The sequence below is a fragment of the Diachasma alloeum genome, unplaced genomic scaffold (genome assembly GCF_001412515.2).
Source record: "Diachasma alloeum isolate Michigan unplaced genomic scaffold, Dall2.0 Dall_scaffold_00294, whole genome shotgun sequence".
Classification (NCBI taxonomy): Eukaryota; Metazoa; Arthropoda; class Insecta; order Hymenoptera; family Braconidae; genus Diachasma; species Diachasma alloeum.
The window spans coordinates 661,942-688,953 of record NW_021680433.1 but is presented as its reverse complement, the minus strand read 5'-3'; the positions used below and the strand labels follow the sequence as shown (position 1 = coordinate 688,953).

The 27,012-nt window shown below is 35.9% G+C and overlaps 1 protein-coding gene across 1 annotated transcript in view; it reads right to left on the bottom strand.

The window, feature by feature from the left end:
- Window positions 1–27,012, bottom strand: part of LOC107039120 — a 163,919-nt gene that overhangs the window by 113,217 nt on the left and 23,690 nt on the right. The window contains exons 4-5 of the mRNA XM_015258589.1: window positions 14,008–14,142; window positions 2,295–2,557 (exon numbers count right to left, since the gene is read on the bottom strand). Of these exons, the coding sequence (XP_015114075.1) occupies window positions 2,295–2,557; window positions 14,008–14,142 (398 nt within the window). The remainder of the gene's footprint in view (window positions 1–2,294; window positions 2,558–14,007; window positions 14,143–27,012) is intronic.

Sequence of the window (27,012 nt, the reverse complement as noted above, 5' to 3'; positions counted from 1 at the left end):
AAAAAAAGGTATGGGTGATAAAAATCTGGTGAGGTTCGTTGGTTCGTAGAATGGTCCCGTAAGGGAGAAGTGTAGGTTTGGACTTGTTTGTAAGATGCAGTACATAGAGACTTCGGCCTGTGCCAAGTCTATTTATTCTCTAAAAATAATTACGCGCGAATATTTACAAATGACTCAATAGCTGAGTTCCAATTACAATACAAACACTTGATAATTATCTTGATAACTGTTCATAATAAGTCTGATGAGTATCACTGATAATGTTCATTTATGACATTGAAAAACTGTTCTCATACCTTCTCAAGAATTATCGAACAAAATATGAAGAAAACGTCATGAAATTATTTTACACAATTAAAACATTCTCATTACAGAAATTCAATTCTCCTCGTTATATCTTTTCCCAACATGTCTCCGCATTATTATACACTTTAACCCACTCACTATGTAAAATTCAAGAATTCCAACAGTGAAAAGAGACCCCAGCCTCGCATTCATTCCCAACACTAAAACTGAAAAGATAAAATGAAAGAAAGTGTAAAACCAAGTCTAGCGATTCCCCCACCCATTTCTTTTCAATTTCTTCCTCAATCTTTTCCCCATCCACTTCTTCTCAGTTTCATGCAAAATCCTGAATCCTCATATCTAGAGCCTGTCCCTCTTGCTCTCACCATCATTGTTCGAAATCTCAAAGTGTTAAGGCGAGAATTTCATCCCTAGAAACTAAACAATTGCAACGGTTGTAGCTGTGTGGTATAATACCAAGAGGATGAGAAAGAGGCGGGATGAACTTTGAGTGAAAATGCCCTACCCCAAAAGACTCACTGGGTAAAGTTCAAGGGATGGAACGGGAATAATAAAGCAACAGTTGGAGCGTCTTTTAATCCAGTGACTTTGTGTCCAAGTTTATGGTATCTTTTAGATAGTCAACTGTGAATCGTCCCTCGTCTCTTTGGCGAGGGGGAGAGAGTGCTGGATCTATACAGGAGTTTTGTTCTCGAGGATTTCTCACAAGTTTTTTTTCTTCTCCTGGAACTTTTTGAGTATCGGTTAAATTACTTAGGGGTGAATTCTGGGTTAAGGGGGCCATTTTGGGATTGATTCATTAGGGGTTTCATGGCCCTGAGAGTAAATTATTTTTATCGAGATGTTTCTTTCTTGGAACAAGTATTATATAGGGTGTCCCAAGATGATTTGTACGGCTAAATAACTAGCTATAAAGTCGTTAAACGCGAAAAAGTTTCAGACCAAAGTTATAGGGCTTAAAAGGGGAAAAGTAATGAGAAGCGTATTTTGAGCATAAGTGTTTATGCTACAAGCATAAGTTCATTTCTTTTAAATGGGACCAACAATTTTCATCTTACGAAAGTTGTTGGATTTGGTGAGACGAATACAATAGTACCATACATGAAGTATTTTTTCATGTTTTTGGGCTAATATTCCAAAAAAATGAATAAGTTATACTGTGATCTATCAAATCGGGCACTAATCGGCCCAGTTTGATTTGAAAGTCCGCCTAGGTAAAGAAAGTTTAATGAGTTTAGAATGTTTTTGTCAACATAGGATTATTGTTGTTTTGGTTGTGAAATGATGAGCTTTTTCAGATAGTGTAAATTCATCAGTACTATTCAGTACAGAGTGAGTGTGTGATCATGCATTATTCGGGGATTGAAATCACAGACCCATCCCAAAGCTTTTTCCGCGTAACAATATTCATCCTGATTCGACATACGAAATGCTCACTTCAATTATAATTTACTTGGAACAACGTATGATCGTGTTGATTGAGATAACGACGTATTTAGTCATGAGAATAATTTTTATTTTTGAGTAAACCAACGAATTTCTGGAGTTGGCAAACTTTTGGTTAGAAAGAAATCAAATACTCTCATTATTGCGACAAATAAAAGGAACTTAAATTCCAGAGAAGTTCGGTTTGTCCCAATCAAATATATTTCAAGAAGAGATAACTGGTATTCACTATGAAACTATGTTTATTCGAAAATTAACAACCAAATGATAGTTGGTTTAAATGAAATTCTCTTGATAGTATTAATTTTTCTGTCAGTGTGAAGAATTCGTTGTTTTTCGTTGTTGAAAATTCCCAAAAGTCAATTTGATTATGAACATCAGACAAAAGAGGGAATACCTCCAGCTCTCCAACCCCCTCACTTAATTAAATTCCCCTTTCCGAATTCAATTCAATTCGAATGAACAACCTAACGTTGAATTGAGCATTGTAGAGCAATTCTCACTTCACCTCGCAGCGAAATAATGAAAATAATGGCACATACCTGTTTGAGCCAACCGCGCCACAAATCCCTGTCCCAGGGATGGTGAAAGCCGAGGTATAGATGTCTTGCATCGGGATGATGAGAGGATTGTGATGACAATGACTCTCCATCGTCGTGAAATTGCTCCGGGTTATCCTCCAACTGCTGTTGGCTGATCCTTGGATAACCCGTGACGCGGAGAACGAGCTTACCAAGCCGGGAGGGCGCATAACACACTGCACCACCATTCAACTCTATCCATTCTGGTCGTGACTCTGGACATACTGCAACATAAATTGTAAATAAAATGTTGGGCATTGTGGAGTTACTTGACTATCGCTTGGAGATTCCCTACGATATCGTGGGCGGGGGAGTAAGATTATTGCAGAAAGTCAGGGCTGATAACCAATATGATTGAACTTCATTGGAAATATATTGGGGTATTCCAAGTGAGATAAATGAGGGCAAAACCCTCGGCTAATTCTACATACGCGATATTTTTTTCTCGAAATATATTCACCTCAAAATGACCACTGATTTTTTAAAAGATTTTTTGGTGCATGATCTCAGCAGTTATACAGAATACATGAAGATATATATATTCATTTAAATTACTGTGATGACCATTGTGACTGGGAGAACTTGAGGATTAAGGGAGAATTTATCACGGTTGAATTGTTTTTAAGAAGAAATTTTCATTATTTTCCATTCATTATTTTTCAATTTTTTTTAATTTCAGATTTTCTTACGTCAAATAATTGGGAATAATTGTAAATGTTAATAATTGTCAACAGAGTTAATTCAAGGTCATGTGTAGCATAATCACTCCATAATTCAATATAATTGTAATATTTAGAGATGGACTTGGACCATCTCGGAATGACTGACCTGGAGAAATATGCTCCTAAAAAAATCAATTCTCCTCCCGAGAAAATGATTCTCTGACAAACGTAATTTCTTTTTCTCAGTGCGAAATTTAGACTCAGATGACTCAGAATCATTAGAAATGTGCCGATTTACTATTCCCCAAGAAAGTGTTTATCTAACCTTTTGGCTCAAATTTTCGGAAAATATCCAAATTGTCTGTACAAAAAATTTGAAAATTGAAATTTAAAATTTGAAATTTGCTTCATGTGTCCCTTCAAGGAACGCATGTTTCACTTCCCGATGCGAGATGAAATTTGAAATTGGAAATTCGGGAATTTCTTACAAAACATTTCAGTTCTTTCAAATTCCAATTTCCCCAATTTCAATTTTGACAGATCGTTTTTGAAAAACTCAAAAAGGAGTGGGGGGTTTTCTCTCCCAAGCTAATCCAGTCTTAAGGAAGTGAATGCCTATCGATTGCGACCAACGTCATTTCGATCGCACTACGCGTTCGCCCGGGAGCGTTAACGAAAAAAAGTGGCTACATACACATACACACACACACACGCACACACATACACACACTTTTCTAAAAACCGTCTGGGGAGCTTCTACTCGTTATGAAACGTCGACATTTTATGAAATTACGATTTTTCATTTCCTGGGTGAAATCAATAACTTTCTATCGGGAAGTTAAAAATTACCGTCTTAAAAAGTTAGGTTAAGATGATTCAGAATCATCTAAACGTGGAGATTCACCATTTCCTCAGAAAGTATTTATATGACCTTTCGGCTCAAATTTTAGGAAAATTCAAACGAATGCATACGTTCTTATCGCACAAGGCACGAGATAGTACATTAGAGTACAAGGGCACAAATTTCGCCTCGCCTTCGGCTCGGCCTGTAAACTACACATTCGTTGAAAACGAAATTTATTACCGAGTGCTCTATAATATTTTATGTCAAGTCGTGCAGAAGTCGAGTTTTGAGCAGGCTGCGCGAAGCGCAGCGTGCGATAAACTCGACTTATTGCACGGCGCGACATAAAATGATTTTATCATAATGAATGCCGCCCAATTAATTCTCCGTTGGTTTAATAGCAGACAATAACATCCTTTATTATCCCCACGAATGAATAGCCTGTCAGGCTTATCATGCATGAAATAAAAAGTAAAAATGATGAAATTTCAGGATCCACCATAATGTTTAATCGCAGAGCGTTAAACCACTAGGCACAGGCTCTAACGATTCATAAAATGAATGTATCTTGCGGTAGTACTAGAGCTGCGGCCTTGTAAACATATCTTATGTCCGAACATACACTTACTTTTTCCCTTACTCAGGTCTACTGGCATTTATCAGGCGGAATGAAGGATACTCTTGAGAAAAAGAGGAACACCATTTTTTCCTAGCAGAACATGACAATGATGTTAACGCAAATGGTACTTACTTCGAGTTGTTTCAATTTCTTTTGCAGTAAATTCAAACCAATAGGAGAAAATGAATCCAAACCGGAGTAAAATGAGTTCATTTTTTTTATGTAACGTCGTTTAACAGGTCACATAAGTAGGAAAATAAGTTTTCGAATCAAAAAAAGGAACTTCTATCTAAGAAATCTCTAATTGTCGTTATGAGCAATATTCTAGTTTTTACGGAAATGAGAAAATTTCTTGTCTCATGCAGATATTTCATCTTATAGTTATGAATTTTTGTAAGTTCATCATAAGTCGTTTTTTTTGTACATTTGAAAATTTTTTGGCTGTAAATTTCCGATACATTTTCAGGGAATTTTTATCACATTTTAGTTCCACTAAAATTTTAAAACAAAGAATTTCGTCACTGATAATTCAGAATCTCATGGGGAAATCAATGAGAACTGTAAGTGTAAGTTTAATTATACCATGAAATTTAAATAAATTATTGATGACAAAAGTTGAAGTTTTGGGATAATTTTCATATTAGGCGCAGAATTTTTATTAATTTTTTTTCTAATTTTTCAAGACTTTTTTTTTATTTTAATCTTATTCTAAACTTGAATAGCTGATTTTCTCATAAGACTCTGTGTTATTTTGTCATTAATTAATCATTATCGATAATATTAGACTGAGAATTGAACGCTAACTTAACCAGAATACTTCTATTCTTATTAACTTGCGTTTAGAATTTTTTCAGATTGTAATCTTTGAAATCTGAGAAATGTTTATACTACTTTAAATGTACTAACAATGGGGTATTTCATTAGTAACCGTACACTGAGAGAAAAACGACAAAATTCTCAAACAAGTCTTGCTAGTGACAAGAAACTAGTTTTTTGAAAATTATCAAAAAAGGATTTTTTTGTGCCAAACATGCACAAGAGAGAGTGCGCCGGAATGAAAAATTTTTGTCGCAAAAATAGATTTAGTGGTTGAAACAAAATTGCATCTCTGTACACGCAAGAAATGTCATTTAGGTATAGCACTACTCCTTCGTTATCCGATACTCCCATACGTATTTTGCTCCCGAAAAATTTTTGTTTTATGCGAAGCAAGGGATAGTAGTTTTTCTTTTCGGCTGTCTAATAATCACAGACAACAAATGAACCCTTAAATGAAACAATAATAATTATATAATAGCAATCTTGTAACTTAGGGATAAAATATTTGTTTATAAATTTTCCTCTATATGAGATATTTTCATTCTGAAAAGGCACCGCATGGGGTGAATTATCCGCCTCTTGAGCCAAATATTTCGTTGCTGTCGAAAGCAGAACAATTATTCATGTTTGAGACTTTCAAATTCAAACCAAACAAATTCTTTTTTGGCAATTTTCAACTAGCGATTTGATTGGCCCGAACAAGACTTAATTGACAAGGTGTTTATATTTCTCTCAGTGTAGAACAATCAATCATTTGTGTAACATCTCAAATTTCAGAGGGGTCTCATTTTGCCCCGATCTCCATATGTATTGGAGTAATAAGCAAGATGTGTGTACAATTTCAAAAAGAAAAAGAGTGCGTGAAGCAATATGCGGCCCGGCGCTGGTACTAAATAAAAAGGAATGAATAATAAAAAAATTAAATATAAAAAATATTCCCTACAACGTTAGAGCATTTTTGCCATCAGTTCTCACTCTTTGAAGTGATTTCATCCATCGAAATGTCACTATCCATTCCCTGAATTTCATTACAATAATAATTCACCATTTCTAATTAATTTTCGGGATAATGCTTCACCTTTCTGTGGGTTATACGAGTATTCTAAAGTTTTCCCATAACGAGGTGGGGGCGAGATGTAGGAAGAGGAAGGCAGGGAGAGAGAGTGGTTACTAGGTTGTGGCCAGTGTGCGGTAAAGTCGGAAATGCTTTCGGGTAACGGTGTGGCAGCTGGCTTTGAGAGCCTTCCTCGTGGATTACTTTGGGTTACGCACTTGGAATATGGAACGAAGGGTAAAAATTTCACCCACTTCAATTCACGCAAATGAAATTTACGCGAGTGAGAGTTTGTCGAAACTTGCGGGTGAATTTCCTTACCCATCGGGAATTTTTTAATTTATTCAGAACTCGGTGAATAATTATTGAAACTTGGGCTTCAATCGGGGAAAAGCAATTTCCGCAATTAAAGGGATTCCTTGATTGAATCACTCTCAGTGTCAATTATTTTCCCGAGTATTCTTGAGAGTGGGAGTAGGAAGTGAAAGTATGATACCAGTTTCAAAGGAGAGCATGGAATTTGCTATTTCACCATCTAAAAATTTTGCGAGGGTTAATGTTATTCATTAAAAAATTTGAATGATTTTTTAGATTCACTAAGAAAATGGTTGTGATTTATGCGAAGTGGTATGAAGGAGTGAGAAGGCGCTGTGTCGCCAGATATTTACGATAAGAATTCATTATTGACTAAATATTAGAGACGATAAGTTTTTGAAGAATATTGCGTTGGAAAGAAAGGTTGTTTTCAGGGTATGCTCGAATGAAGAATGACATGAAAAGTGTTTATGTTGAGTGACAGTTTTATTACAAGCGTGTTCAGGTTTAGAGAGTTTCTTGGGTGAATGAGGGTGGCCTGTATGACGAACAGTGAGGTCACTTTTTGGAACAAAGGGTGTATTGGTTGAGAATGAGTGCGAGTGAGAGAGTATTTTTGAAATAAAGAAAGAACAGAGTGTTTGCCCGAATGAGAGAACGAAGAGTGAGTCAGTTGTGATCGGATGGATGTCACGTGAAGGTGTAGAGTAACTTAGCTCATGTGACGATGTATTTTTATTAATTCGATTTGAACTCAAATATACGTTCATTTATTCCACTAAATAAATATCCTGAGCTCTCATGATTATGATGCTACATATCAACGGAGGGTTAAAGAATTTTTGTGATGACAAATACTGATGAAAAGTGTTTTTCCTTGGGATAATGTTTAAGATTTTATGCCCTTCTGGTTTTGCAATGATACTATGTTTGAATTAGTTTGACATCTTCTACCTTCATCACCTTTCCGGCCCTTTCAATGTATTCAGAACTTCAACAGGGATTTGTTTTCAAACAGGGAGCAGAACTTAGTCATGATGGCTTTTGCTTTTTGATTAGCGATGCTAATCTATATGCTCTATAAGAGCTGTAACTCCGAGACATTTCGCCTTGCTTATGAGATATTTGTGATTGTTTTTCAATACGAGTGAGTTGATGAGAATTCTACAGGATTCCCAGCCTTACATTGGACAGCTGATCGATGCCAAAATACTAAAAATCACGATTTTTAGTTTTTTTCATGAATTCGATCTCCGATCAAGCATAAATTCATCGACAGAATGATTCACCAAGCCCTTTGACACCCATTTTTCGTGACTCCTATCGCCAGCTGATCGAGTACACGCTAGCTATCGTAAATCAATGCCATCGCGCACCACTGAATTTTCCGAAGGGTGGACCGTTGACCCGTAGTTGGTTATAGAAAGGACTCCGTCAATCGAACCAGAAACGAATTGTCCACCGGCCATATCTCTTGGTCCTTTTCCAAAGGCTCACCGGGATTTTTGGTTATCGAAACTTTTGACACGCGTCGGACACTGTTCCGGTCAATTGTTCTTTTTTCCACTTCATTTTTTTATTCTTGTTGGTTTCACTGACACCTCCATTCTGGTGCCGATGGTTTCAATGGCTGACTCGGTCCATAGTGCCAAAAGGATCGAATTTACACTCTTTGATCTGCATATTTTTACCTCTTGAAATTATTTTTGGGTGGCTAGCGTTTGTTGAGTAAAGAGTTTTTTTAATCAAGTGGATGATTGCATTCGTTGTAAATGAGTACGATTATTATTGCTGACAAATTAACAATGTTCTTCCGAATGAATTCTCTGTTATTGAAATCATGAGGTTACCAACCGCCATCAATAGATAATCACAAAGTGTCAGTCCCATTTCAGTTTAAGGGGGGGTCTCGCCACTTTTTTCAAGTCCCAGAAATATTTGACAAAACATTTTGTCAATTTTTTTTATACGTTTTTTTAGGTATGAAAAAAGTGGAAGCATGAGTCATCACATTATCCCAATTTTACGACACTATTTGTTCATTTTCTCCTATAAGGAGATGAGCAAATCCAAATCCCATGCGATTGATTTTGCGGGATATCATATCAAGTATTTCAAAAAAAAAGTTTCGAAAAAATGAAAAAATGTAGGAGGAGATACGATTTTTCGAATCAATGAATTTCAAAAATGGCCATTTTCAATAGGAAAAAACGAAAAAAGCCTTGGAATATATTTATCTTTCAGAAAATAGTCATAATGTGATTGAAAATGTCAGCATTCCCCCCTCTGTAGGTTGTAGAAAAAATTAAGGGTCACAAGGGTGAGAATAAGGGTCACGAGTGTAAGCATAAGGTTCACAAGCATTAGAATAAGGGTCACAAGGGTCGGAATAAGGGCCACAAGGGTCGGACTTGCAGGGGTCAGAATAAGAGGCTCAGATTGAGGGTCATGAGGGTCAGAATAAGGTTCACGAAGGGCAGATTAAGGGTCACGAGAATTGTAACACGAAAAAAATCACGTCACATGACCGTGATATTTGTCTAACCTGACAAATTTTGAAACGTGACATGATTTCGCACCCCTGAAGCACAAACTCAACCATAATATTTATATCCATATTAACGTCCTTTCAGAATTTACTTCCGATTTTAATCTCCAAAATTCAAGTCATGTTCGTACTACACTAACATCGTAATTTTTCGGTAATTTTTTTTTCGTGCAATCACTTTCTCTTATCGAGAACTATTGCAGCAAATTGAATCGTCATTCTTCGTTTTCCGCCTGAGAATCCTCTGGCAATTCAATAAACCCCCTTTTACCACGTGATAATCACCACTTCCATCAAATTAACAACCCAGCGTCCCTCCAATTACTTCACGTCGATTGAAATTGGACAACAAAATGACAATGAAAGTACTGAACAACGTTTGCAAAACTGCTAGGATAATTACGATACCACGAAAGTTTAACAATAAGTTAATGTTCGGCGGGTGGGGGCGGGGGCAAAAGAGGGGGGGGGGGGGATTCTGAGAGACCATCCCGACTTTGCCACTCGAACAATTAAAACTTTTCGCAGCCGTTCATTATCGATGGCAGAGGGATGGGCTCCCGAGACCCAACGCGTTTGTTATGAAGTCTCCTCTTCGGAAACTTTATCCACCAACCGATAATGCCTTTAGTTTTAATTCGTTCAATGGGGTTCTTTTAGTGTCTTATAACAGTAGGAACGTTATTTATCTACTGATACCAATTCAGCTGGCATTTAGAGTTTTGTGATGAATACAATTAAAATTCGTGAAAACAATTTGAGAATATGACTTTTATTAAATATTCATTGTTTTAAATTCATGCATCATTTGGTCAATCGATTGAGCGTCAGGAGGGGACAACTTGACCCCCCCCCCCTCATGTACGTATCATGCATCGACCCATAAGTTTATCCCATCGGCCGGGGTCAATGCATGGTATCGATCCTTTCCGTCGACAGTAAAAAATCATTTTCTCAAATTCTAAGAGACATATTGACATTTGGAAAAGATATTTGGAAAGTCAATGGAATTGTCTCTGCAGTGAACTATTTTACAATGTTTTTTTTCTAAAAGTTGTAGATGAAAATTTCACATTGAACCGATTCAATCAAATTAAATCGTATCGTTTATTGACAGAATTTCCACCAAAAATTTTGAAATTTTTAATTAACATACTTTAATGATCCTTCTGTTAAATGGCAGAAGTTAAATTTCGATTTGTTGAATAATTTGTTTGTTATAAAAATTTAGCATGTTCGAAGATTTCGACAACCAATTGCCGACAAACATTCAAATTGGTGTCAAAAATTAGGAAATTATCGGAAAAAAACACAATTCTCAGGGAGTTTATTTCAAAATTCAATGCAGCCAATGCATTTTATTTCAATTTTTTTTAAAACTATTTTCAAGTTATCGTTCATTGAATAACGGAGTTGACGCGCCGTAAGTCTCCCGGCCGTTGTGACAATTTGTGTTCGATTTGTTCTTTTTGTACAAAAACTTCATTAGTAATAAATTCGTAAAAATTGGGATTTTTATGATCAAAAATAATCTAATCATGTCTACCTGATCCGAACTTGATCTGAACCCGCCTGTAGTTTTTCGGATCCGATCTGCTGGATCAGAACTTGGTCAGGTTCTCATCAGGCTTCATCTGATCATGTCTACCTGATCAGAACTTGATCTGAACCCGCCTGTAGTTTTTCGGATCCGATCTGCTGGATCAGAACTTGGTCAGGTTCTCATCAGGCTTCATCTGATCATGTCTACCTGATCAGAACTTGATCTGAACCCGCCTGAAGTTTTTCGGAGCAGATGGATCCCATCTGCTGAATCAGAACTTGATCAGGTTCTCACCAGGCATCATCTGATCATGTCTACCTGATCAGAACTTGATCTGAACCCGCCTGTAGTTTTTCGGATCTAATCTGTTGGATCAGAACTTGGTCAGGTTCTCATCAGGAATCACCGGGTCAGTCGAACCTTACAAAAACCTGATAAAGTTCTGATCGTGCTTCAGGTGGGCCGGAAGCAATTTCCACTCGGGCGGTTGGATCAGTTGAAGGCATTCATTACTCTAGACCGATATTCTCCTGGTAGGAGATGAGGAATGACCCAGGATAGGCCTAGAGTCGCTCAGCACTGGCCAACATTGGGCCGCCCTCGGTCAATTTTCACCCATTCCTCATCTCCTACCACAGTATCAGCGAGAAAATCTATGAATTTAGAATTTGCATGACAACAATGCGTCCACTCGGAAGCCATTGGACAGCAATAAAACTAAAATCTGTTATTTACCCAGAGACATCAGACAGGATTTCCCGACATGTATTCATTATTGAGCTCTATTCCACATCCTCCTATTATCAGAAAACATCACTCGCTGGTCAAACTCGGTGAAGTGCGTGCAAACATTCGAAGCTCGTCGACTATTTTCTCATTTCCGATTTTCAGTTGGAACGTTCGCATTTATACAGAGTCTCGTTTTTCTCCCTCTCAAGTTTCTCATTAATTGGCAAAGAGAAGAATTAAATGGATAAAGTTTTTCTTTATGGGATAAAACCTCAAAGGCGTTGCGAGTTTTTTCAACCAGAAAATTTCTTAATCAAACAATTCTTTATCGGTTGGAGAAACAGAATTATTCGAATTGTTTGGAGTTTTTTGTTCGTAATAACAATTTTGGAGGATTGAAATGTTTCTTCCGGTGTTAACAAAGGAATTCGCATTTAAACGAATTAATCAAGATCGTCAATTGAATTGATGAAAACAATATTGTTGGTGAATACAACATTACAATTTATTTTTTCACGTTTTCCTTATATTTTCATTGTAAAAAACATTTCTATCACTTGTGCGTAAAGTTGTGATGAACAATAGGGTTTAACACTGGTGTTTTAGGAAATATTTTTTTTACTCTTGCGAAAATTTCACTTTACATGCAAATGATGAAAAGGAACTTTCCTTAGCCCTTAGAATATATTGAATTTCCCATTTCCGATTTCCATCGAACCGTAAACACAGTTCTCACTTGATAATTTTATCAAAGCACACGCCGGTTCGACACAGTCGGTGTACATGCCGGAAGTAGACGCAAAAACTTGGTCAATCAAAAGATGTCGCGTTCATGAGAAATGTGTCGCATTTTCATGAGACGAAGTACACCACTGATGTCAGCATTTGTTTTCATATAATATTTCTCTCAACTCGAAATACGATAAGATTTCTAGTATTGAGAGTTAATATTAACATCGGAGTGATATAAATAATGTATTCCAATTGGAATTTTTTTATTTCTCATTTATTGATAGAAAAACGGCAATTTTTGGAAGGAATCGAAGAGAAGTATGAAATTTTCTTCATTATAATCGTTCTAGATGTGATTTTCATGAGATTAAGAAAGTGTTCGTTGCTTTTTTGTCATTTTGAAATTTTCTTTCCGGGAAAACTCAAAAACAGTCTAAACAGATATCAGCCAAAATCTAATCCGCTCTAAGTTGAATGAAAACCTATCGATTGAAAAAAAAAAGTCTAATCGGAGAATTCGTTCACGAGAAATCGTTAACCAAAATTTTGACCACGTACATACCTAGTAACACACGCACACACAGACAGACATTTTGTTTAAAATTCTCTAAGAACATCGAAAAGAACTTGAAACATGGAGATTTGATGAAAAACCGATTTTTGATTTTCGGGGCCATTACAATAACTTCCCTGCCGGGAAGTTAAAAATTTTAACGGCCTTACTGAATTATTTGATTAACAAATGACCATTCGAAAATTCATCGATAAACTGATGGGATACCGTTTCCCCTTTAGATGCAAAATTGACGTCTCCCCTCAAGGGGAGACTACTATGAGTTTTAAAATTCGCGGGCTATTGGAATGCGATTTTTCATACATTAAAGATCGATTATATATATCCAAAAAGGAATAATTAGTGCAAAAAAATGAATTGTTTATTGATTGTTTTTCCCGCAGAGGCTTAAAATGTTAAAAATAGTCCAGGGTCTCTGATTTTTTAGCTACAGAGGTTTTTTTTCAAAATGTTTGAAAAAATGGCTACAATAACAATTATGAATTTGTTTTTTAAAAATCAACTCCTACACAGCTAATTTCGTTATTTTTTAAAAATATTTTAAATATTTTTTTTTTGGTTCCATATGTATACCTTTTCGGGTTTTTACATTTTGTTCCCTTCCCTATCTGCGTTACCATAGGCCGACTTACTTTATCCCCAACTGCACCCCATTCGGGATTGGACTGCCAGGGAAACCATGGAAGCCGGTTTCCGGCATTTTCAAAAATTTTGAAAAAAAGAACACCTCTGTGGTTCTAAAATTTGAGGCCCTGGACTATTTTTAACATTTTAAGCCTGTTCGGAGCAAACTAACAAAAAAAAATTAATTTTTTTGCACTAATTATTCGTTTTTACACATATCTAATTAATCTTCAATGTATGAGAAATCTCACTCCAATTGCCCGCGACTTTTAAAACTCATGGTAGTCTCCCCTTAAATGAGCAGTACAGGCACACTTCCCTAACGAAGAAATTTCCATGAATTTTCTAAAATTTTCCAATTAATGTGGGACATTGAGAGAAATGAATTCATTCATGAATGATAACGAAGAATTTATGAATATTTTATGATCTTCTCAGATAAAATCCAACCGTTCTCTTTGATTCGAAAGATGGACACGAACAGATGCAGAGACACGTGTGCTAGGGGTCCAATAAAATAAACAATTCACAACGGAAAACAGGATAGAACAAGTTGTTCTATTATACTGAGAGAATTATGTATTTGAAATAAATGTGAAGCCGATACTCACCGGGGTAGAGGAAGAGACGAGATCCAATGACAGCAACGACACGTTTTTTCCACTGTGGAAAAACCAGTCCTTTCAGGATGAGCACATTGCCACAACGGCTGTGGCCAACTAGGTCTGGGATGGGTCCCGCCGGTCCTGAAAGAAAAAAAGGAGTGAAACAGTGTTGAAGGGAGAAAATCAATGGTGTTTAGGGTTACCACAAAGGGACGACTAAATGAAATTGGTATTATTGGAATAATTCAAAGAATATTTTTTGTGAATTCGAACTAACTTTCATAACGCAATTTTTTAGACCTTTCGAGGAATTATGGAATTATAGGAATCATGAGGGGTGCACCCAGAGAAATGGTTACGTCCAAACACAATACTTACTGAAGGTCTCTATTTGGGGTCAAAGCAAAAAATATGCTTTCTACTCCAGGCACCGAGACCAAAGTCAAATATCCTTAAGGTATGCTGATGCCTTCTGCTGATTTTATTCAGTGTGAATAGAACTAGATGGATACGAGGCTGATTCCAATGCATTTCGGAAAAGAAAGTTATTTGCCAATTTATTAATCCAATGTAGTTTAAAGAGTCTTGAACATTTCACTACATCTTCTTGATCTGCTCGTAGGTCAGTTATGAGAACAAGATATTCTCAAGTTACAATGAATACTATGTTCTTGTTATTTCCTTCTACTTTCTTCTTTTATCCAATTTTAATTTAATTTTTGAGTTTTATAATTTTTAATTGATTTTAATAGAATCTTTTAATAAGGAGGCTTCTATGGCCATGCAAGGAGGTTTTGAAAGGTTTTTGAATTTTAGTTTAATATATTATTCATTTGACTTACGGTTTTGAAATAAAAATCGGATCAGAATACTGAGATTACAGAAGTAAGTAATTGCTGCTCAAAAAGGACAACTGGAAGTAGTGCCGCTGCTGGGCTTATGCACTATCTTTTATAGGCTAGAGACATAGAGCTGTTGCTAGATGTTCAGATGAGATATAGTCATGCCTAGACTGGATTTTTCCACGAGTATTAGTTCTCTAATTTTAGCCGATGTTCAGAGTGTGTTGCGATCGGAAGACGGTCACGTGAGACGATCATGAGAGAATAAAAAGGAACAAAAATGTATCATCTCTAGGCGCACTTTTGCGCAATCTACATTGCGCTTGACAACAAGGTGCTTAGATTCTCACCTAAAAATAGGCTCGCGCGTGCCTAGAAAAACTCGAGAACTATGAATCTGAAGAGAACATTTTTTTAAAATTTGGATTCAATTTGGTAATCGGAATACTGTAGCTTCGTTGAGCTACCGGCTTGATAATTTTCTATTCATGAGGAATAATCGAATTCGAGTGGTATTGAGTACACACTACGCTTGGTAACAGAAGGGCCCGATCCGGGAGGGATTAATTATGTGAAATGAGTAATTGATTCTTCGCAAATAAGGGATTATTACATGTTAATAAATTTATTATCCACGCCACTTAAACAATTCTTCCTCCCTAAAACAAAAACTTCTTACCTCTGTGTTTGAATAAACCCTGATATTTAATTCGAATAAACCAGAAATTCAATTATAAAAAAATCTGAAATTTTCTCCTAAAATCACTCGTTCTCAAAATAACAATATAATTAAAATTAAATTCCAATCAATATCCTCCAATTTTCATTTTAATATTCAGTCTATAAATCAATAGAGACTTAACATAAATTAATCAGTAAGTGCTCACCCTCATCGAAACCGTTATCCCCTCAAATAAAAATAGAATTGAACCCATTTTTCGGTTAATGAAACAGAGGTGAAACAATACTCTCTCGTGTATGATAATGCTTATTGAAACAGAATAAAAATAGAGAGTTAAAAACAATACCATCAAACCCGGATCTTCCTTTAGTAAAAAACAATAGTGAAATGACCCAAAAAGCCGGCATTTCGCTCGAACAATTCACTAAAAACAATTGCTTCAATGAAAAAAAATTCAGCAGCATGAAAAAAGTTATCTTTCATTATTGATTTAGCTGTCAACGGCCAATACTCCTATTGCCAGCTAGACTCATATTTTTTCTGCGATAAATCGTCGCGAAATGATTCATTGGAGGCCCACCAAACATTTTAAAATTCATGAACAATAACTATTTTCAATATTCAATCTTTCAGCATTTTTGCTTATTCCAAAAAAGCGATCGACACTTCCGTTTTTAAAGAGAAATCCCTTCACATTTTATAAAATCAGCCACTCAGTCATTGAATTCATTACCAAAATAATGGACGAAAAAACACATTAAGGATGATTAACCTATCAAGTGGTCAACCGAGTTAAAAAATTTATACATTTACGTGTTGTCACGTAATTTTTCCTGAAGTTTCTTCTCCGTGAACGATTTTAGTTTTAAAGACTTGTCTGATTGACACTCAATCCATAACTGGTTCTGGCAACAGAAACTTCTTCTCTCGGTGCTCTCCCCCTCAAATTTAATAAATCATCAAAAGAATTTTATCCTCACTAATTTCCATCGCTTCAATTCAACCTTAAAGCACCCCTTCACAAAACTATAATTGACGAGATTCAAAAAATCCCACTGCACACATCATTGAGCATGAAAACACAGGAATGAGCAAATGAGAACAAAGAAAAATCCAGGAATTGAAAGTAAAATGGGAGGGGGGATACAGTAGAGAGCTTTATTCGAATTTCAACGGTTTGTGCTCAACAATGAGCAACCAATGAACTGTCGACTATTAATGAAGGGAATGCCTCTCCAGTATTTTCAGAACACGATCGGCTCATTGACGTTATTCTCGCTCGACTTAATTCTCAGTATTGAGTCGCTCAATGAGGTGTAGGAAGAATGGCTGGGATATTGGATTGAAGCCCATGTCATTAATATCGTAATGAATGATATATACATGAGAGTAAAACGGTAAAATCTCCATGACCCGAATGTCTCACGTAGTTCACCAGCTGGCACGGATGAATTTTTAATGCTTTACGGGATTGTACGAAATGCTTGGTACATGGAAAATACAGTTGAGAGTGAATTCCGAGGTTTAATTAATATCATCATTCGAGCATGAATACAAAGGCTGTGGTGCTGGCTTATGCAGGGTCATTAGTCATTGTAATAATCCGTTGAGCAATTAAGTATGGTCGACTTAAGGCCTCGTTAATCATTATCAGGAATGGGATTGGGTTTATCACCTTTTTTAATGGAAATGTGAGTTAATTAGGGATTTGTTGGGCATTGTGGGGATTAATAATCTGTCTCGTTTGACAAAATTTATGATACTTGAATCTTAGTTTTCGAAAAAAGTTAAAAAACGGGGAGAGAAAACTGTTTGAGGAAAATTTCAGTGGTTCTCATGATGAATGAATAAAACGTTTTACAGTGAGAATAAAAAAATCGATTTATTCAATAATTTTGAAGTCTAAAATCCAAACTACCTTAATGCAAAGACCACTTGACATGGTTTGAGAAGTCGCTTTCTTATTATGAACGAATTACCCTCATCATTCAGGAAAGTACCTAACCTCTTGGAGAAAGCTTTTCTTTCTCAGACTACAGACGTACTTCTCAAAAAACTTTTTTTCTGAGGGTACTCTATTTTAAAAATTGACGAGACTACACTGACAGAAGAAGTTTTTTGATGAATACGTCTTCACTTGTATGACTGAACTCATGGCTCGAAAATTAACAAGAAGAAAGGATCTTGCACTGAGAAAGAAAAATTCTCGTCAAGAGTTTGCAAGTTTGTTTCCGTCAAACCGAAAAAAAGCCGAAAAAAAGCTAAGTCAGAAAGGCCAAATGAATGGCCACAGGGGACAATCAGATGTCTGTGAGATAAATATTTCTAAGTCGGATGAGGATTAGGAAAAAATTCTCTATGAAATGAAAAATCAGTTGAAGTAGGACCAACGTCTCCTATAGTGTTACCTAAGTTTCTTGATAGAAGCAGAGACGTACTTCTCAGGAAACGTTGTTGTCTCATTGTGTTCTAGTAAAAAAATTGCCGGCCCTATTTCGGAAATTTGTCATGCGCATAATTTTGTGTCTATTCGACTATTTCCCTCCACCTATCGACCATGAAATCCCAAGCGATTAAACCCAAGTTAGTTTACACCAAGTTACTTGTTGTGGAAAACGATCTCCAGAACAAATTGATCTTCCGAACTTGCTGATGACGTACTACTCTACTTGTATTGATGCTTCCAGTAGTTACACAAAACTGGCCCCAAAATCTCTCCCATTGGACTCACCCCTGGTTACATTTCGCTGAAACTTGAAAACTTCAGACACAAGGTTGACGTGTGCACAGAGAGTGGATGAGGGTATCGGCCCAAAATCCATAGAGTGCAACCGAGCTTCAGACCAAGTTCAACAACTGGTACATAATACAGATATAGGAGTTACAAGTGGAAACCACGGAAATTCACCCAACCATGCTGAACACTGGGAAAATCATAGGTACCTTTCAAACATTCAGGGTGAGTAAATATTTACGAAATTTTCGGGGAAACGTTAATTCGATGGCTCTATGATAAGGATTCTCGAGGGCTTTGTTCGATAATTCAATGGCATTACTGATAAGCGACGGTATTTGGGCAAACAAATCTGGGAAAGCGGAGCATTTTCAGATCGACGCAAATCTGAAATTTTTGGAATTGCAGAGATAGGTGCTAATTTATCATGATTTCAAATGGAGCTTAAGCTCAATTCAGGCGAATTTACAGAGCTGCAAGATAATTGAATTGGGATAATTCAAGACAATTTAATTGGAATAATTGATGATAATTCAATTGTGATAATTAAATTGTGAATGTGGAAATATAGTTAAAGATTCTGATGAATGCGCAGAGGAAAAAAAGTTTTAGTTTTCAGTAAATTGATTTCACGTAAGGAAAACATCAATTGAAAGACCTAGTGAATACGACAGAAAATTTCATTGGATTTGCATTAAACTTCTGCTGGAAATTTAATTAGTGTTTGGCCAATTGTATTGAAGAATTCTAAAGCTTGTAATCCCAGGGAAATCAATGTAATCATTGTAATCACATGATTACCATATTTGTAATCAAGTTTTGGTAATCAAGTGGCAATAATTTGTAATCACTGTAATCATTTGTAATCGGTGTAATCTTTCGTAGTTGCTCCTAGTGAGACCGTGAATTTTGTTTTGGAATTTTCGAGCGCGTCATTTCTACCAACGGTAAGTCTCAAAGATCCCTGGATAAATTTTTCTTGGAATCCCAGATGTTTATGGTTCAGAACCTTGTATAGCCAATGCGTCTTGGACAGAGCATTTGTCCGTAGAAAATTGATTCAACAGAGTTAAAATTTTTTCTTATTCTGAAGAAGCAACAACTGAATTATGTCTGAATTATCTGCTGGGAAGTTTCATTCTCCATCAATGGTAGATATTCAGTAAATTTATTTTGCTGATAGCACTTATAAATGCCCAAATTTTTAGATGGAGTGATGGAGACTGCATTCCTCTGTTCTAATCGCCGACCCTTCTTCTTCATTTCTTTGCAGGTTCTAATAATTAATGATTCTATCAATTCATATTTAATAAGAGGCCATTTTTTGTGATTTCAATGATTACAGATGTTTGGTAATCACAGAATGTAATCGATGAAATCATTTGTAATCATGTCATCACATTTTGTGCTCTTGGTAATGACGGTTATCACATATGCAATGGTAATCAGTTTAATCAGTCCCGTAATCCTGGGTAATCGATTACATTTTGTAATCGCGGTATCACCCAATTCGCCTGTGAATAGCCCCTCGATGAATGATTGAATGACCAATGTTCTTCTAAAATAATTCATCACCAAAATAAATCTATAATGGCTGAAATAGTCATCAAAGGATTGTTTTCAAATCCTTCATATCAAAATATATCCTATGACCCCTGTTCACCCACAATGATTTTCAACGTTCACTCAACGAAGATTCTGTACTCCGTAACTAATTCACGAAGCAGGGAAAAGACAGGAGAGACTAAGGGGTTGAAACATGTACGAAGTTATACACCTTCAGCCCGAAGACATTATACGATCGTCGCAGTAAAGCTTGAAACGTTAAACGCCGATTATACCATTTGCTCCCCAACATTCGCCACCCTCTCCGTAATTTCTGGAGAAACTTTTCCTCGTTACTGACACCGACGACCGGCCCTATACCAGCCAATTTGTGATATAGACTTTCCTTCGATGTAGGAAACTAGAGCAAAAGTTGGGAATAAGTGAGTGAGAGCAAAGAAATTATGAAAGTAATATCGATAATTGCGTTTCATGTAATTGGGGGGTGTTTTTATGATCTTTGGCAAGTTGTGGGATGTTTCATTGGCCATATATATTATATTGCAATGGGAAAGTCGTCAATTGTATGGAATTGTATGGAAGACAGAATCGACGAGATCCGATCAAAGGACAAATTTATGAATCAAGTAGACGAATCTGACATAAATTCATGCAAATTGATGGTTGATTGATGTTGGGAAAATACTTGACTCATATGGAACAGTAATTTTCTTTGTGTCATTAAAGAAACCTCATTTCGCTCTATTAGATTACGATTTTCGGGCCCAATGACATAAAATATTGTAACTCCGAAAACAAAACTGGAATAATAGCGCTACATAATTTTCCCTCAAATATAGCAGGAATCATGTAAATATACAGTAAGAATCATGTAAATATAATTGAGAAACACATAAGATCAACAAAATGGAATATAAGTTTTAAAAAATTTAGGCTGAAGGCCCTCCGACGATGGCCAGTCACAAGCTTCTTGTGACGAATTACGTTAAAAAAATAAAAAATAAATATAGGTTAAAAAAAGGAAAAAATGGCAGGAAACAAGAAATTATTCACTGTAACCCTTTTGATCACCTAACGATATCATCGATCCCTCTGTTAATTCATGAGTCTATAAATAGTTTTATGTGTATATATAATTTAGGCAACTCTATCTTATTTTATTGTACTTTATTTTATACTATAATGGAAATAATACGTTTTGTACTTTCACGCAATTTTACGGCCAAGCTGCCCGTACGGCTCTCCGTTGTACAGATTTGTATCTTTGCAAAGTAATAATAATAAATAATAATAATGAAATGATTTTTATGATGGAAAATTAATTGTCTATAAATTTTTATTTATAAAAAATGCTGATCATCTTCAAGAAGACATAAAATATTGTATATCACATGGTGATAAAAGTATTATCTGTAAGTCGTGTAAATTCGAATTTCATTTAAATTCAAGAAGTCACATTCGTCAGATAATAATTTCATCGCCTGATGACATAATGTACTATTTCCCCACCAGGCCCGATAAGTCGTAAATGGCGTTTAGCATGATGACACCGTAAAACAAGACCAGGTATGGTAAGCGAGGCTTACCCCTCCCTGGTTTGTAAAATCATACAGTTACTAGATGCATAATCCATAATACCGTTTGATCAGGTGAAACACGAAATGAGCCCTTATGGCTGTGGCTTCGGTGGATCTAGCCAATATGGGCGTCGCTTGGGCGTGCAATTGAGTGATTCTGTCTACCCTGCCGGTAGAAGAAGAGGTGGAATGCCATCTTGTTGATTCTTTTTTGGGAGTTTTATGTTAGAAAAAAATTATGCGTTTCACTTTTATGCAAAAATCTTTCATTTTTTCTGGGCGAAGAGAGGACATTATGCTCTTTCTTTGCATATTCGTAATGAAACTTAATTTTTTTTAAACGTAATTCTTTTTTCTAATTCAGGTGAATCCGATTTTTTCAACAATCGAACGACATTTTTATTCACTGTTTTTTGAGTTTGTGTTAATCACACCACAATCGGACTTAAATGGTTTGATAGTTCACAGATGGCGCTTCAAAACGCCGTTTATTGCGGGGAATGCTTTTAATCCAAATAGGTGTTCTGATCAATTTAATCCGGGGGCCGAGAATTAATTTATACATCTAATATTATTCTTTCAATGACGAATGATAATTTATAGGGAGGGTTGATAAAAGAATACACTTTTAAAAATCCGTCCACGTATCACACTCGATTCAACGATGTAATGATTTTCAATTATCTCTTGTATACTCTTGTATATCTCTTGTATTCACTATTTTCATCAATCAAACCAGTGTGTACGAATCTATAAAGCCGTGATATAGCGTAGCTTGTATGTGATATTCAACGTTGAATTAATCAAGTTGATTGAAAATCGAAAAAACCGAGGATTCATCCTCTTGTAAATAATTTCCGTTATTCCTCTGCTGATGAATACCGTCAATATTTGGACCATCAATCAGTCCACATATTCATGTGCCAAGGTTCAATTAATATGTACCTAACAGATTGAAATTTGATTGAATAATCGAAACGCGGATTTTGCCGTGAATTGTTACTCTTGTATATCTGTTTGTCTCGCATTACTGAATTCATGAAATTCGAATTTCATTGCACCGTATCGCAGATGGAGTGGTTATCGATGATCATCAATGCGATGAACATTCAACACTCATAATCGAAGAGGGTACTAGTAAGAATTGCTTCAACATAAAAATACCGAATAGGCATGAAAACACTTTACAGAAAAATCCAATGCATTCGATAGAAAATACTATTGAAATTCTGTTGAAAATTCTCTCAGTTTTGGCCGTTTTTATAGAGGCCAAAGCAGATTGCGCGTTGATTGAATTATCCCCAAATTCAATACTTGAAACAAATGATTGTCATCTATCACAGTTCATCTTTTTGCATTGTCAAAACTCATAATATCACCCCGGGGGCAATTTTAACGGACGTAGAAAACACATCACAGAGAGTGCACAGATCAATATACAAAATCACAGTGAGACAATACACATCCTATTTCCGGTTTTTTGCTAGCTATTCATGATGGCCTCTGTCTCTGTTGAAATATGCAGTGGCTCTGTTGAAATGGACTCGAAACGCACAAAAGGGATAGGCGCACATTGGGAATAGACTCGTTCGTGATGGACGTAGACCAGAACGTGGTCATTGATCATTATTACTGATTGAATATTTGTTCTTGGAATTTGATGGAGAGTTTTAAAAAACTGGGTGTTTGACAGCCGTCTGAATTTAAGATGCCAGATAGGGAAACAAGTGGAACATTGCTTTTGTCGTAATATAGTCAATGTATTTTTGCTAATAATTTGCAATTTGCTTCCGGACGGAATTTCTGTGACAATGTGTTTTAAATTGAATTCAATGATTCATTGAATTCAATTTAAGCGCCCAACCCCCTCAACGTTAACAACTAACATTGTTTCAATGTTAACTACCAATATTGTCACAGCGTTGACTATCAACATTGCCCCAACATTGTCAACCAATATTGTCGCAATGCTGACTACCAACATTGTCCCAACGTTGACTCCCAACATTGTCTCAATGTTGACTCCCAACATTGTTTCAATGTTGACTACCAACATTGTTTCAATGTTGACTCCCATCATTGTCTCAATGTCGACTATCAACATTGTCCCAACGTTGTCTACCAACATTGTCTCAACGTTGACTCCAAACATTATCTCAATGTTGACTACCAACATTATGTCAATGTTGACTACCAATATTGTCTCAATGTTGACTCTCAATATTGTCTCAATGTTAACTCCCAACATTGTCTCAATGTTGACTACCATCATTGTTCCAACCTTGACAGCCAACATTACCCCAAATTTTCTATCTTTCCTTGACTGTTAAAATGAATTTTTTCAACAATAAATGATGCAATGAATCTCACGATCGAATTCGGTGAAGATGGCGTTGGGAAAAACCTTTTAAATCACAATTGGATTCATTAAAACAATCGTTGTTTCAGTTATCGTTGAAAGACGATCGGTCACATATACAGTACACACATGCCAACACAAATGCGTATATAAACACATACATAGATCCGAAGATAGTCTGAAAATAGCGTATTCAAACGCCCGAGGCCATAATTAGCTATCATGCCGCAAAATATTGGAAATTTCGGATTTGACGAATACAATGCTTCCACTCGAAAGCAAATTTCGATTGGGATGGCCTGAGGCGAAGCCGAGAGCTGTCAATCACACGAGCTAAAAATTCCCCATCGCACAATCGATACTTTTTTCATTCATACACGGAGAGAAATTTCTGATAAAAATTATCATACCGTTCTATAAGAGTGTATCATGAGTCATAGTTTCCTCATTTCTATCCCGACATTTAGTACAAATTAATATATGATGATCAAATTTTATTCTACATTAGAGAAATTTTTTCCTGATAAAAATAAAAATGAAAAAAATAAAAAAGAGTAAAAATAAAATAAAATAAAAAGAGTAAAAATTACTGTACCGATAGGGTAAAATTTACCAACCGTTCGTGAATTTTCGTTGTTATCTACATAAAAATTATCGGACTGGAAGGGTAAAATTTATTATGCGTCAGGATAAAATTTCTTTAACGTAAAATAAAGTTTGATCATCATATATTAATTTTTACCAAATTTCGGGATAGAAATTAGGAAACGATAACTCATGATACACTTTTATTACAAAAATTTCTCTCCGTGTATGTCAACAAAATAGTATATTACGATACAAGTGAAAAAAAGTAGTTGTTGACGAGTGTGAGCGATACACGTCGAGCCGAAGATACGGTCTGTAATCACACTCACCAGGAAGTACATTTTTTCATATGTATCGTACGAAATTTTATGATTCTAATGAGGAAAAGGCGGTTTTTTGCTCGCGGAGCGGTCAAAAAGTGTCCTGTTTGCACTTTTTGTTGTTCAGCAGTGACAAAATAATATTAACAATGATATCATTAATATGATTAATATTGATATCGTATGTCACTGAATACAGAATTGTATGGTTGTAACTGAAACCCAATTACAATTTTAAAAAAATGTCATCACATATTTATTTTGGCATTTCATTAACCTTCGATGAGTGGTTGAAGGTTGGAGGCTTAGAAGTTTCATATATTCCTCAAGTTATACCTTCATCTATTTATTATTTAATTATCTTCATAACAAATGCTTTCAGGAGACATCAAAAAATGGTTTGCAGAAAATTCTACAATGCACCGAAATAATGAACAATCAACAATGGTTAAAATTATAAAAGTATAATTTTTTTAATGTAGTCATATTTCCTTTGGTTAATAGTAAATATTCCACAAAAAATGTCTTCTCTCTGGTCTGTATATTCATCTGTAAATCTTCCTTGTAAAAAATGAGGAAAAAGCAGACTATCAAAAATCAATTTATAGAATTACAAAAAAAAATGTATAAAATATTATCAACTCGCTGTGGGTATTTTCATATCTCGTTGAATAGTGCAGGATTGTCCCGAGAGTAGATATCTCTCGTACTCCTCTCGATATCACCAACTGGCATTTTAATCGTCGGAATGGAAATTCCCTGCATCGATGAATAACAGTATTCAGCCATTAATTTGTCCGAAGGTGGTCGTTATCCACGTGTTTTGTTTTTTATTTTACAGAACTCGGTATCACGACTGCAATAAAATTAGAACAATTCCCGGGAATTCGTGTTCCAATATTTTTCGTGATAAATAACAAAGGGAAGATAATAACGAGCTATAAAAATATCTGTTATTACATATGGGGTCGTGTCGTATCGCTGGAGTGTTATTCACGGACTCATATTAACGATCGAATGAGTTGATGGGCTCGTAATTACTGGAATTTCTGGCATTTTTTTCGGACGAGAGAGGCAAGGACACTTATATCAGCCGCACTGGAAAAAGCGGTGTTGGATCTAATGTGACGGGAGGAGATGGGGGAGCCATAATAGTTATCATCTGAGGAATCAGTGCATGTGGGTATGTATGCTACGGTATGAAAAAAGAACCTATTGAAGTGGTATGACGGAGTGAGAAGGCGTTGTATCGCCAGATATTTAGAATAAGAATTCATTATCGACTAAATATTAGAGACGATAAGATTTTGAAGAATATTGCATTGGAAAGAAAGGTTGTTGTCGGGGTATGCTCGAGTGAAGTATGAAATGAAAAGTATTTATGTTGAGTGACAGTTTTATTACGATCGTGTTCGGGTTTAGAGAGTTTCTTGGGTGAATGAGGGTGGCCTGTGTGACGAACAGTGAGGTCACTTTTTGAAACAAAGGGTGTATTGGTTGAGAATGAGTGCGAGTGAGAGAGAGTATTTTTGACATAAAGAAAAAACAGAGTGTTTGCCCGTATGAGAGAACGAAGAGTAAGTCAGTTGTGATCGGACGAATGTCACGTGAAGATGTAGAGCAACTTAGCTCATAGGACGATGCATTTTTATTGACTCTATTTGAACTCAAATATACGTTCGTTTATTCCATTAAATAAACATCCTGTGCCCTCAGGATTATGACGCTACATATCAACTGAGGATTCAAGAATTTTTGTGATCAAAAAGGTGTTTTTCCTTGGAATAATGTTTAAGGTTTTACGGCCTTCTGATTGTGCAATGATACTATGTTTGAATTCGTTTGACTTGTATTTCAAGATATTATGAAAACGTCTTGTCTATCAAATGTCTTATTTTTAGTTTGAAAAAGTGTTCTATTTTAAGACATTCGGACTTTCAGTCGTTAGAAAGTTAGTTGATATGGAAATTTTTCCGAAATTTCATCTCCATCCAGTGCAGATGGAAATATCATGATAATCGAAGTTGTCAAACATCGTTCCAATTTCCGGCGCGCGTCAAAAAAATTCGCTTCGCGAGTATAAACAGCCCGAGCCCATCGATGCGTATAGATTATCAGGAACTCAACAGTAGTATCAACACCGAAAATGGATATTTTCTGATTGATGACAATTTTCGAGGATTCTCATAAATATTCAATGTTCGATAATGTAGGCATTCTAGCTAGTGGATTCCTCTCCTCTTTTCTCAGATGTTCGTATTCTTACTTGGAATACAAACTCACGATTTGACTAAACCACATTTGAATAATTCGATATTCCGAGGCTGGGGTTAAACCAACGAT